This window comes from Canis lupus, chromosome 15, assembly GCF_011100685.1.
Source record: "Canis lupus familiaris isolate Mischka breed German Shepherd chromosome 15, alternate assembly UU_Cfam_GSD_1.0, whole genome shotgun sequence".
NCBI classification, from domain to species: domain Eukaryota; kingdom Metazoa; phylum Chordata; class Mammalia; order Carnivora; family Canidae; genus Canis; species Canis lupus.
Genome location: NC_049236.1, coordinates 398,453 through 410,878, shown reverse-complemented (window position 1 = coordinate 410,878; position 12,426 = coordinate 398,453). Strand labels below are relative to the sequence as shown.

The window sequence follows — 12,426 nt, the reverse complement described above, 5'->3', positions numbered from 1 at the left end:
AATCAGCCTGGATGAAGTGAGCTTCATCCTGGACTTTGCAGATACATGAGCTAAAACATTTCCTTACCTTTAAGCTAGTCTGGATTTGTTTTCCCCAGCACTTATAACTGAAAAAGTCCTGACTACTATAGAGGTGAATGAAAAACCAGAATAAAGCAAGCTGGGATTATAGCAATAGACCAACCAAAATGCAATAAGAAAATGTGAATTTTTTCTTTATTCCTTTCCTTCTGTGCAATATGCCAGTCTCAAGACATAACACTTCCTGCATCATGCTGGTTTTCAGAGTCTTCCAGAGTCACCCTGGTAAGAATATTCTCCAGGCGAAGGGTTTTTCACTTCATTTGCTTCTTCCTTTTGTGTGACTGGGCTCAAATACCCAAGAATTTGGGATAAAAAAAATGAACCCTACTTGGGAGCTGATCATTGGATGTTTGGGAACACACGCAGAGGTGGAGGTTTGATTTAATTGAATAATGCTGCTCATTCTTTATATATGGCACTCAGCACATTGTCTGACACATGGTAGATGAAAAATGAATATTTATTGAGAGGGTGAGGGAAATAGCATATATGTAGTGTTTATGGGGGAAAATGTACCAAGGCATACACAATATGATCCCAGCCTGTGGGGGCTCTCAGTGTAGATGGGCAGATTATATAAAAATAATTACATAATAACATAAGAAGAGCCACAGCCCAAATATTTGGGACTCAAGGGAGGAAGGGTGGAGGTTCAAAAGAGAAAGAAGGATCCCTGGGGGCTTGGGTGGGGCTATTCAGAGAAGGGGAATTAGTTGGGTGTGGAAGGACAGGGCTCTTCTGTTAAGGAAGAGCAGAGTGGAAGTATGGAGAATGAGCTTGGTGTTCTTCCAGGGGGATGGACAGAGGTATAGGCTGGATAGGCAGAGGTGGAGAGGAGGGGGTCTGGTTGGTGATGGGGGGTGGTAAGAGTGAAGAGCAAATCTATAGGTCAGGAAGTGTCTCTAGGAAGCCAAGATCCTGCTCTTGCAAACTCAAAAAGAACAGAGAAAAACCCTTATCTTTTCCATCCATCTAGATTCCATGTTGGGCCAAGATGTGAGGCCCCCAGCTCAGAAAATGATGGGGTTTGTGTGCCCTGTGGGTTTGTGTGTGGCCAATCTGTGGTTTAACATTACTGTGGTTCAGGGTTTGTCTGTTCTTGTAGAAGCTTCTAGCTGTGTATGACTGAAATTAGGTCACTGTTGGAGCCTTTGTCCTTTGCTTGTTACTGTTGTCAGGAGGCAATCCAAGCCAAGGGCTGATTCTAATGATCACCAGCATTGATTTACTCCTTACCCTGCATCTATGCTGACTCTGTTGCTTCCCTCCTCAAGGCCTGGCAGGGAGAGCAGCAGGAAAGGGAGTGATTCTTTATGGACTTTCTGACCAATTCTTTGGCATTTTTGGATTCTTACTTGTGGGCCGGGGGGGGACTAATGATGACCTCTCTCCTGGGTCTCTGCCTCCAACTCCCACCCCCCCGTACTTTTCCTGACAGATTCCCTCAGGGATTTCTCTCTGGGTTAGAAATGGCCTAGGAGTAAGTGAAGGTTGTCTGCTTTCCCGTGGCCTCCTCATCCACAGCAGCCTGGATATTCCTGGCTGCCTGCAGGCCGGACTTGATGGCGGTGTCTATCCAGCCGTGGGGCATGGAGGTATGCTCTCCTGCAAAGTGGATGCGGCCCTCGGGCTTGAAGAGCTCCTGTGAGTAGTCGGTAAACTGGTAGGGTGTGAACTCAGCAAAGGCGCCCATGGTGAAGGGATCCAGAGACCAGCGCTTGATCACAGAGGAGGGGCACATGCGCCGCAGCTTGTCCTTGGGTATCTGGTGCAGGGCTGCCACGTCCTCCAGGACCACATCTTCCATCTGCTCGTGCGTCATGGATGTGAAGAAGCGGGAGTCATCGTCCACAGTGTAGGCCAACAGGATGCCCTTGCCTTGGGGGAAGCTGTGGCTAGGGTAGTAGATGTGGCGCGAGGGCCGGTCGGTGATGGAGAACCCACCCCGGATGCCATCCTGCTCCCAGAAGAGCTCCTCACAGACGAGAGCCACTTTGGTGGCACTGGTGTAATGCACTAAGCGGAGTGCTTCCATTTTGTCTGGGGAGAGCAGTGGCTTAAAGGTGATGAGATGTGTGGCCTTGGCTGAGGCCGTGATGATGACAAAGTCTGCGGTGAGGGTGTACAGCCTGGAGCTGTGTTTGCCCACCCGGTAGGAAACCTGGACCGTGGGCCCATCCCTCACTACCGTCTCCACCTTGGAGCCCAGGCGGATGGTGTCAGGCTTCAGGCTGCTGCTGAGGGTTTTGGGGAGCTGGTCAAAGCCACCGGTGATCTCGGAAAAGCTGCAGGGGTGAGAGGGAGAGAGAGAGTGAGCGTGGGGGCACTAGGCCCCTTTGCTAAGTCTCTGGCAGCCTTCCTGGTCTGAAAAGTGAGGCAACTAGCTTCCTGCAGCCTGTGTTGGATGCTTCATATACATCTCCTTAACTAGTCTCTGTAAGAGAAGGATCATTGTTTAATTTTATACTTTGGAAAATTGATACCTGGTGGAGAAGGACTGTGTGGGGATGACACATACAGTCTAGCCCCACCGCATATGGATTCAACTACCATGCCGTCCTGTGTCCCAGAAGGAATCCCACAGACCTGGGTTTGGATACTGGCTCCAGCTTTTACCCTTTAGGTGAACTTGGGTAAATTATAGAACTCCTCTGAGCCTTACATCCTCACCTGTAAAATGGCTCTGACTAATAGTACCGATCTTCCAGGTGACTCAATGTGACAATTGTTGAAAAATGCTATCATTGTGCCTGGTACATAGTGACTACTCAGTGATCATAATTCCATTTCTCTGCTCTGAGAGTTGGAGGAGGGGCAGTTTCCAGCCCTGGTCCCAGTTGACCTTACTTGTCACTATTGGAGAAGATGAAGCTACTCCTCAGGGATTCCAGGAAGGACTTATAGTATCCAGAATCCTCATTCATCAGAGTCCCGATCATCTTTACTGCTCCTTCGCTCAGCGCCCCTTCTTTCAGCAGGTAAGCCTGCAAGGAGGTGGAAGCTCCTGATGGAGGGCCCAGCACATTGGAAGGGACTTTAGCAGGAGCCTAGGGCAGGCAAGGGGCGGGGCTGGATTCCAGGGAAGTTAAGGCTTTGGCAGTGGGAAGAGGGGGTCCAGGTCAGCAGTGGGCAACCCCAGGGAGCAGGCTGAGCACAGAACCCCTCCGCTTCTATCTTGGGACTTCTGTGCCTCACATACCTTGGTTGAGTAAGAATCGTAAAAGGATATCAGGCGGCTGCAGTTGAAATTTTTCAGATTTTGTTTGACCTGCAAAAGGAGAGAGAGGGGAAAGCAGCTTAGATTAAAGCCATAGAGCCAGTGGCAGGACTCCTGCATTCTCTGGATGTCCCTTTGACGAGGGAGGGAACAAGAGGGGGTGGATGGAAAGACCAGGGGAAGGGTGCTTCCAAGAGCTCCTAAATGCTCCTCTTTCCTCCCAAATCTCTCCTTTATTTAAGACCTTTGGAGGCTAAAATTTAAGGGGAAGACATTCCCTGCAATCCAGGAAGACTGGCTCATTACCGAGATTGGGTTATCTGGTGATTCCCTTTCTGTCCACTGTCACCATCAAGCAATGGGCCATTGACCACTAGGTACTGGACCAATCACAAGATTGCTGGATGGGAACTAGGTCACCAGCGTGTATCCACTAACTTTCAAGGGGGCTTTGGGCCAAAACTTGTACTTTCCCAACCCTGGGAGGGGTGAGGCAGGAGGCACCTTGGCGATGGACTGGTAGAAGAGATTTGTGGGGCCTTTGCCCTTCTCCACTGGGTCCACGGAATAGCCCAGGACCTCTGGATTGTCTTTGACCTCCCTGGTGCGATAGCGTTGTCCATTGATGAGGTGCCAGGTGTTGTCATCATACTGTATGAACTTGTTCAGCTTCAGGCCAAGCTTCTTGACGTAGGTATGAACCAGCCTAGAACAAATACAGGTGTAACATGGCACCCATCCCAGTGACACCTCGTGCCCACTGGCCTCACTTATAGAAGCCATTTCCGGAGAAACTAGTTTCTTCATGTGCCCAGGGAGCTCAGACTGTTTCTTCAACTCTAAATCTGCTTCCTTATGCTGTAGTATTCTTTTCATTCTTTTTTTGGCCCAAGGGAGATCGTGAGGACAGAGTCTACCCATTATCCAATGAAGGCCCTTTAAGAAATCCCTGAGTACAGGGACACCTGGGGGGCTCAGCGGTTGAGTGTCTGCCTTCGGCCCAGGGCATGATTCTGGGATCTGGAATTGAGTCCCACATGGGGCTCCATGCACCTACTTCTCCCACTGCCTGTGTCTCTGCCTCTCTCTCTGTGTGTGTTTCTCATGAATAAATAAATAAAATGTTTAACAAAAAAAAAGAAAAAAGAAAAAGAAATCCCCAAGTACAGAACTTGGGTAGAGACCAAGGCCTTTGGTTTCAGGCTTTGAAATCCTGTATTCTATTTCTTTTTTAATTTTAATATTTTATTTATTTATGCCTGAGAGACACAAAGAGATAATATCATCTCATATACACACAAGTTGAGTATATGTTTTGGGGCCAGTTGCTTCCTTGATTTTGAAGAGGAACTGTATCATTTCCTCCTAGGAGAACCTTGAATGAGTCACTTAATATCTCTGAGCCCAGTTTCTTGATTTGTAAGTGAGAAAAATAAGAGGATCTGATTAAATAATGCAGGTGTGGCATTTGGCATGGCACTTGGCACATAGAGGTGCTCAATGAATGGCAGCTGATATAATTACTAATTAGTATTAGTTTGTAGCCTAATGGCATATAATTGACATATAAGAAACTGTCCATATTTGAAGTACACAATTTGATGACTTAATGGTAACTCTTATTTATTTGTTTGGGACCTACCACCTCCTGTGTGACCCTAGGTTCTGAGTCTTGGTCTTCCTTGTCAAATGGGAGACCAGTATTGGTCCTGACTTGCAGGATTGAACCACATGAGACAGTGGATCTCAGAAGCTCTGGCATTATGGCAGCAGGGCCTCCCTCCCCCCCAACCTAATTCCTCTTGTTTGTCCTTTACCCACCCCTTCCCTGGCACTTACCTGTGGGACTTTGGGATTCGCATGGGTCCAAGTTCATGGTACCAGCCTTCCTTCTCATTCCTGAATGTGACAACTCGACCCCCAACGTGGTTGCTGGCTTCCAGGATGGTTACCTGGGGTCCAGAAAACCTGCTGTTGTTCCTAGTGTCATGCTTTCCCTTCTCCCACCCTGGACACCCATCTCCACCAGGCCACAGGCTCTCGTCTGGAATTCCCAGCAGTGGGTTCCTTGAATGTGCCAGATAACCAAATGGAGGCGAGGGTCCTAAAGGATGTAAGTGGGGCAGGATGCTCCATGGTGGTGGGGAACCGAGCGCCTCTTGGCCTTTTCTTGTGAGCGTAACTCTTTTCCACTTTTGCTTCCATGAGAACACACATGCAGTTGGGGTCAAGTCTCAGGGGAGCCTAGAGTTTTGAGGAGCCATAACTAAGGGCTAAGAGCCCCAGCCAGGTATGATCAGTGATCTAAGAGTGGGGGGTATCGTCTCCCTTTTTCTTTTTCCATCCAAGGAAGGAAACCAGAGGCAAAAGATTGAATCCCCTCCCAAGATCTGCTCACCTGGTGGCCAGCATCCTGGAGGGCCTTGGCCGCCGCCAGACCTGACATGCCAGCTCCCACCACTATCACACGCTTGGTCAGCGGGGAGGTGTGGAGCCCCTCCTGTGCTGTGACAAGGATGGACTCGTATTCGGGGTCCTGGAAGCACTTGACCAGGTCCTCAAAGTAGCCAAGGCAGCTGGGAGTAGCCAAGAAGAGCCCCAGGATCAGGATTCCTGTGGTGGGGAAGGGAATCAGAGGCTGCCTCTCTGGGGCCCAGGCTCTGTATCCTGCCCTACCTAGGAAGACCTTGGCTGTGTGAACGAGCAAGAGAGGTGAGATCAGAAAATATCTGTCAAATGTGTGGTTGTAAACATGTATGTTTGTGATTGTGTCTCTGTGGTGGTGATTGTGTTGTGTGGGATATGGATGTATGTATGAACCATTCTGGTGTCAGCTGTGTGATGGTGAATGTGAATGCATGGGTGCATGTTGGGGGCATGTGATTGGAAACTCATGAGCATGGACAGGGCCATCTCTGTGAATATGCCGGCTTCTGATGCTGGGTGTGTGTGTGAGCTTGACTGTGATGTAAGTTGCAGTGATTGTGAGTTTGTGATTGTTGCCCTGTGAGACTGTGCATCATCTGTGATTTAATGGGAGGGAGTGTGTCTGTGGTGTGGTGTGGGCACCTGAGCAAACGTGCGGATGGGAAAGCAAGACGCATGTGTGTGTGTGTGTGTGTGTGTGTCTGTGTCTGTGTGTGTCTGTGTGTGGCCTGGGTCTGGGTCTGAAGAGTGAGCATGACATGCATGCATTTGCTTGGGTTTGAGAGGAAATGTGGTTGCTGGTGTTCTTGTGTGTGATTCTGTGAGTGTGTTTGAGTGTGAGGCTGGGTGGCAGAGCCAAAGGATGTGTGTGTTCTTTGAGGATGTGAGAGGATCGGTGTTGTGTGCCCCTGTGTGTGAAGCCAGAGTGTGTGAGGCATGCTTCTCTTCGGGGGGGACCTGTGACCAGTTTTCCAGCGACATCACCAGTGCCCCATGGGACCTTGGCGGGCCCACTACTCTTCTCCAGCCTCACATTATTTTTTCAAATCCCTCCAGCTTTCCTAATGTGCAGCCAAGACAGGAAACCGGAGTTAATATGTAACACGTAATAGGTCCCGAGTGACGTGGTTCCCGTGTCCACAATTAACTGCTCTGATGCACAGAGAAATTCCCCTGGGAGTCTGCAACGGGAGGCTGGGGGGTTTCTTTGGTGTCCTCTGCCCTGAAGGGAAACAGTCAGGAGCTGTGATGTGCTCTGCCCCCATTGCACTAGTCCTAGGATTTTGGGGTGGGTGAGAAACCCCTTAGTCTGGTCTTTGTCCATGCCGGACACCCGAGGGGCATAGAGAGGAAAGGGCCCCTCGGGGGCCACCTCTGAAAAGGGGCAGGATACCCAGCCAGTGACTAGTGCAGGCCCTTCCCAATGCCAGCAGAGTCTTCTGCAGGAGTGACTCCTCAGAAAAGAAGAGGGGTGACCACGCACCATGATACAAAGCCCCAGCCCCCACCCCCTCTCCCTACTTTCCAGGCTTACCTCAACCTCCCCAGTCCATTCCCACCCTGTCAACTCTTCCATTTCCCTGAGCTACCACCATTCCTATCTCAGGCTACATGTCCTTCCCCTTGAATGGGCCCAACCCAGACTCATTATCCAGACCTGTACCCATTCTCTGGATTCACTTTTGACACCTGGACCTGTGTGTAGCCCCTGCTCTAGCCCTGTCCCGTCTCAATCCCTATGTCTTTCCTTTCTCATGGCCCTCTGCCCAGACTCCCCCTCCAACCCATCAACCCCCTCCCTCTGTCTAACTCAGTTTCAGTGTCCAACACCTCCTCCCTCAGGTGTGTCTGCCTTATAGGAGGCACCCCACTTACCCTTCATCTTGGCCATGACCCTGCAGCTCATGCTGAGTCCAGGGAGCTCTCCCTCTCCTTATGAGGATCCAGCTCCACCCCAGCAGTCACTGGGCGCGTCCCACCAGCCTGCCTCCAGGGCTGGGCCAAGCAGAGAAGCCCTGCCCTCATGGTGACAAGACCATGGTGACTCAGCCCCATTCCTGGCCTCATCTTCCTCTTGTCCCGTCTCCCCTCCCTTCCAAGGGAAAGCCCCTTCTCCCAGCTCAGATCCTAGCCCCTGGGTACCAGTGGGGAGGAGGGATTGTGGAAGCCAGGTGAGTCATCCCAAACCTGCTGGAACCATCTTCTAGGAAATGGGTGAAGACTGGGGCTATGTGCCTGGGCTGGTTTGGAAGCCCAGTGTCCAGGCTCCTGGCCGAGGTCAAAGCCCCCAGTACTCTCACCAGAGAATGTCCAGTTCTACTGTTGTCCCACCATGAACCTTTCTGTTCCATGGTGAGTCTGCCCAAGGTGGGGATTCTGACCAGGACTGTGCCCTTCCTGCCCTTCTCAGGGGGCTCCCCCAGCAGGCTGAGCAGACATCTCCGGCCTGGCCCATTTGCAGTGGGAAGTGTTTTTTTTCCCCTCTTCCTCTGTGTCTTCTAGGGCTTCCTTAGACACAGGCTTCTCTGGCACTGAGGTTCCTTCTCCTGGGGAATCAGGCCAGCTGGCTGTGGCACCAAGACCAGCTCTTTGTTCTTTCTGTGTACAGTGCAGGTGGAGACAGCCCGGCTGGTGAGAGAGGTAGACGGGAAGCACACACCAATCTAGCAGCATGGGGCTGGGGAGAAGGGCAGGTAGGAGCACTTGGTATCGGGGGCACAGGACTCAGATCCTGGGAACCAGGGGTGGCACAGGGGAAAGGGCACCAGCAGTGGAGTCCAACAGAATTGGGTTCAAATCTTGCTCCACTGTGTCAATGCTGTATGTCTTAGGACATAAGGCTTATACCTCTCTGAGCCTGGATTTCTTTATCTGTAAAATGGGGCTATAACACTTATTTCAGAGGGGTGCTTCAGGATTAAATGAGATGATGTGTGTGAAGAGCCTGGCATAGCTCCTTGTACTCTGTCGGCATCTAAACTGGCTTCCTTTTTCTCTCGTGGAGATAGGGTCTGATTTGATAGCAAATCACAAAGCGACTGTAGTATCTTTCAAATGGAGGTAATTCCTCTACCACAAGGTGGCTGGAAGAACCAAAGAAAATAACATGCAGAGGTTACAGTGTGAACAGCTGGGTGGTAGGCACAGATCAAAGAGTTTCTCTCCCTGCTTCCTTTTATTTTTCTGTAATAGCATTATTGAGATATAATTCACCTACCTTACATTTCTTCCTTTAAAGTGAGCAATTCAATGGCTTCTGGTGTCTACAGAATTGTGCTACTATCACAAAGATCAATTTTAAAACATTTTCGTCATTCCACAAAGAAATAGGGTACATGTTAGCCATCACTGCCCATTCTCCTTCTCCTCCCAGCCCTAGGCAACCACTTTTCTGCTGTCTCTATGGATTTTTCTGTTCTGGACAGTTCACATGAATGGCATCACACAACATGTAGTATTTTGTGACTGGCTCCTTTTGCTTTCATAATATATTCAAGATTTACCTGTGTTGTAACATGCATCAGAACTTCATCCCTTCTTATGACCAAATAATATTCCATTTATGATAATAGTATTTAATTTTTACCATATTTGTTGATCCATTTATCAGTTGGTGGTCATTTGAGTTTTTCCTACTTTCTTGGCTACTATAAACAATGCTGCTCTAAACATTCTCTTATAAGATCTTATGTGGATGTAGAGTTTCATTTCTTTTAAGTATATATTTTGGAATGGAATTGCTGGATTACATATTAAGTCTATGTTTAACCTTTTGAAGAATTGCCCGACTAGTTTACAAAGCGGCTGCACCGCTTTGTATCTTCCTATTAGCAACAAATGAGAGCTCCAGTTTCTCCCCATTTTCAACACCACTTGCTACTATCTGTTTTTGGTTATGGCCATCCTGGTGGGTGTGAAGTGGGTATCTCATTGTTTTCTTGGATTTGTATTTCCCTGATGACTAACGATGTTAAACATCTTTTCATGTGCATAACAAACATTTGTATATCATCTTTGGGGAAATGTGTTTTCAGATCCTTTGCCTATTTTTACATTTTGTTGTCTTTTTATTATTGAGTTGTAAGTGTTCTTATATGTTGCAGATACAAGTCTCTTACCAGATATATGCACATATATTTGTAAATATTTTCTCCCATTCTATAGGTTTTCACTTTATTTTTTTAAAATATTTTATTTATTTATTTGGTAGAAGTATGAGTGGGAGAGGAGCAGAGGGAGAGGGACAAGCAGACTCCCCACTGAGCATGGAGCCTGACATAGGGCTTGATCCCAGGATCCTGAGATCATGACCTGAGCCAAAGTCAGATGCTTAACCAACTGAGCCACCCAGGTGCTCAGGTTTTCACTTTCTTGACGATGTTTTTTGAAGCATGGAATTTTAAAATGTTGATGAGGCTCACATTATCTATTATTCTTTTTATTGCTTGTGCTTTGAATACCATATAAAAAATCCTATTGCCAAACACAAGGTTATGAGGATTTACCCCAATGTTTTTTCCTAATGGCTTTTTATTTTAAACCCTTATATTTTGTTCATTGGTCCATTTTGAGTTGGTTTTTGTATATGGGGTGAGGTAGGGGTCCAACTTCATTCTCTGGCATGTGACTATCCGGTTGTTCCAGCACCATTTGTTGGAAAGACTGTTCTTTCCCCCACTGAATGATTTTGGCACTATTATTAAGAAGCAGTTGGGCATGGACATGTGGCTTTATTTCTGGACTTTCATACTGCGTTGATGACCATTTTATATTAAGTTTTTAAATTTTTTTAAGTTTTTAAATTGAGAAGTGTGTCTTCCTACCTTGTTTTTCTTTTATTTTTTTAAAAAGACACATTTATTCAGCATCATGATCAGGCTATTACATTTAGCAATCAACAGCATGGTGCAAAAAACAATCTACATTAAAACCCTTTGTTGGAATGCTTTACATTTTCCACAGAACAGAAACTAAAATAACCTGTTATACAGTTAGTAACAAATACAGTCCTCGAGTTTTTTGCCCATACACATGAGTATTGGCTAAAACATGCCTTCTCTGTAGCAGCTAGGCCCTGCCACCACTGTGCTTGGCTGAGTTCATAAATATGTTGTAACCTGTAGCTTCCCTGTCACCTCCCTGGTTCTCCTCTCTGCTAAACTTTGTTTCCTGGCAGTGATTAAAACCTTCTGCCACTGCCATAGCTCCTGCTACTGCTGGAACCGCCATAGCCACCTTGGTTTCATGGTTTGGCAAAGTATTGGCCTCTACCACCGTAGGAGCCAGAGCTTCTGCCTCCAAAATTTCCTCCTTTCGTGGGTCCAAAATTTGAGGATTGATTGTTGTTATTGCCAAAATTGTTATAGCTTCCTCCACCTCCAAAGTAACTTCCATCATTACCAAATCCGTTCTAGCCATCCCCACTGCCACCATATCCACCACCACCTTGACTGCCACCGAAGTCACCTCAACCACTGAAGTTCCCTCCAAGACCAAAGTTGTCATTCCCACCAAAACCACCTCCACAACCACCACCAAAGTTTCCAGAACCACTTCAGCCTCTGGTTTGATGAAGCACTAGCTATCTCTTGCTTCAATAGGGCTTTACTTACTTCACAGTTGTGGCCATTCACAGTATGGTACTTTTTTTCTTTTCTTTTTTTTTTATTGGAGTTCAATTTGCCAACATATAGCATAGTATGGTACTTTTGAATGACAATCTTGTCTACAGAGTCATGGTCATCAAATGTCATAAAAGCAAAACCTTTCTTTTTGTCACTGCCTCAGTCAGTCATGATCTCAATCACTTCAATTTTCCCATACTGTTCAAAATAATCTTTTATATGATGTTCTTCAGTGTCTTCTTTAATGCCACCAATAAAAATCTTTTTCACGGTTAAGTGGGCACCAGGTCTTTGAGAATCTTCTCGTGAGACAGCCCTCTTTGGTTCCACAACTCTTCCATCCACCTTGCATGGCCTTGCATTCATGGCTGCATCCACCTCCTCCACGGTGGCATATGTGACAAACCCAAAGCTTCTGGAGCTCTTGGTGTTTGGATCTCTCACTACCACAGTCCGTAAGGGTTCCCCATTGCTCAAAATGGCTCCTCAGTCATTTTTTTTCCCCACTCATTTTTTCTCCTTTCCCCTATATTTCCTTTCAGAAAGGAAGACAGAACATGAGAGACTCCTAATTCTGGGAAACGAACTAGTGGTGGTGGAAGGGGAGGTGGGCGGGGGCTGGGGGTGAATGGGTGACAGGCACTGAGGGGGGCACTTGATGGGATGAGCACTGGGTGTTATTCTATATGTTGGCAAATTGAATACCAATAAAAAATAAATTTATAAAAAAATGGCTCCTCAGACTTTCATCCGTTGTTTCAAAGCTCAAACCTCCGATGAAGAGCTTCCGCAGCTCCTCAGGCTCTTTGAGAGACTCTGACTTAGACATGACAGCAGTGGGAGGGGAGACTTTAATGATGCTTACTCAGCAGCGTCCAGGGGCAGAAAAAAGCTGTTTTTCTTTTTAAAACTGTTTTGGTTATTTCAGGTCCCTCGAATTTCCATATGAATTTTATTTTATTATTTATTATTATTATTTTTAACCTTTATTATTTTTTTATAAATTTATTTTTTATTGGTGTTCAATTTGCCAACATTCCATATGAATTTTAGAATCAGCTTGTCAATTTCTAC

At 47.1% G+C, this 12,426-nt stretch overlaps 1 protein-coding gene across 1 annotated transcript; it reads right to left on the bottom strand.

Moving 5' to 3' along the window:
- Positions 1 to 213: 213 nt before the first annotated feature.
- On the bottom strand, positions 214 to 7,676 carry LOC482436 (L-amino-acid oxidase-like). The gene is made up of 7 exons (XM_038557548.1): positions 7,604 to 7,676; positions 5,700 to 5,914; positions 5,141 to 5,253; positions 3,806 to 4,007; positions 3,284 to 3,352; positions 2,932 to 3,068; positions 214 to 2,369 (listed from the first exon to the last, which is right to left on the bottom strand). The coding sequence occupies exons 1-7, from the start codon at positions 7,632 to 7,634 to the stop codon at positions 1,559 to 1,561; spliced, it is 1,578 nt and encodes a 525-aa protein (XP_038413476.1). The 5' UTR covers positions 7,635 to 7,676; the 3' UTR covers positions 214 to 1,558.
- Positions 7,677 to 12,426: the final 4,750 nt, after the last annotated feature.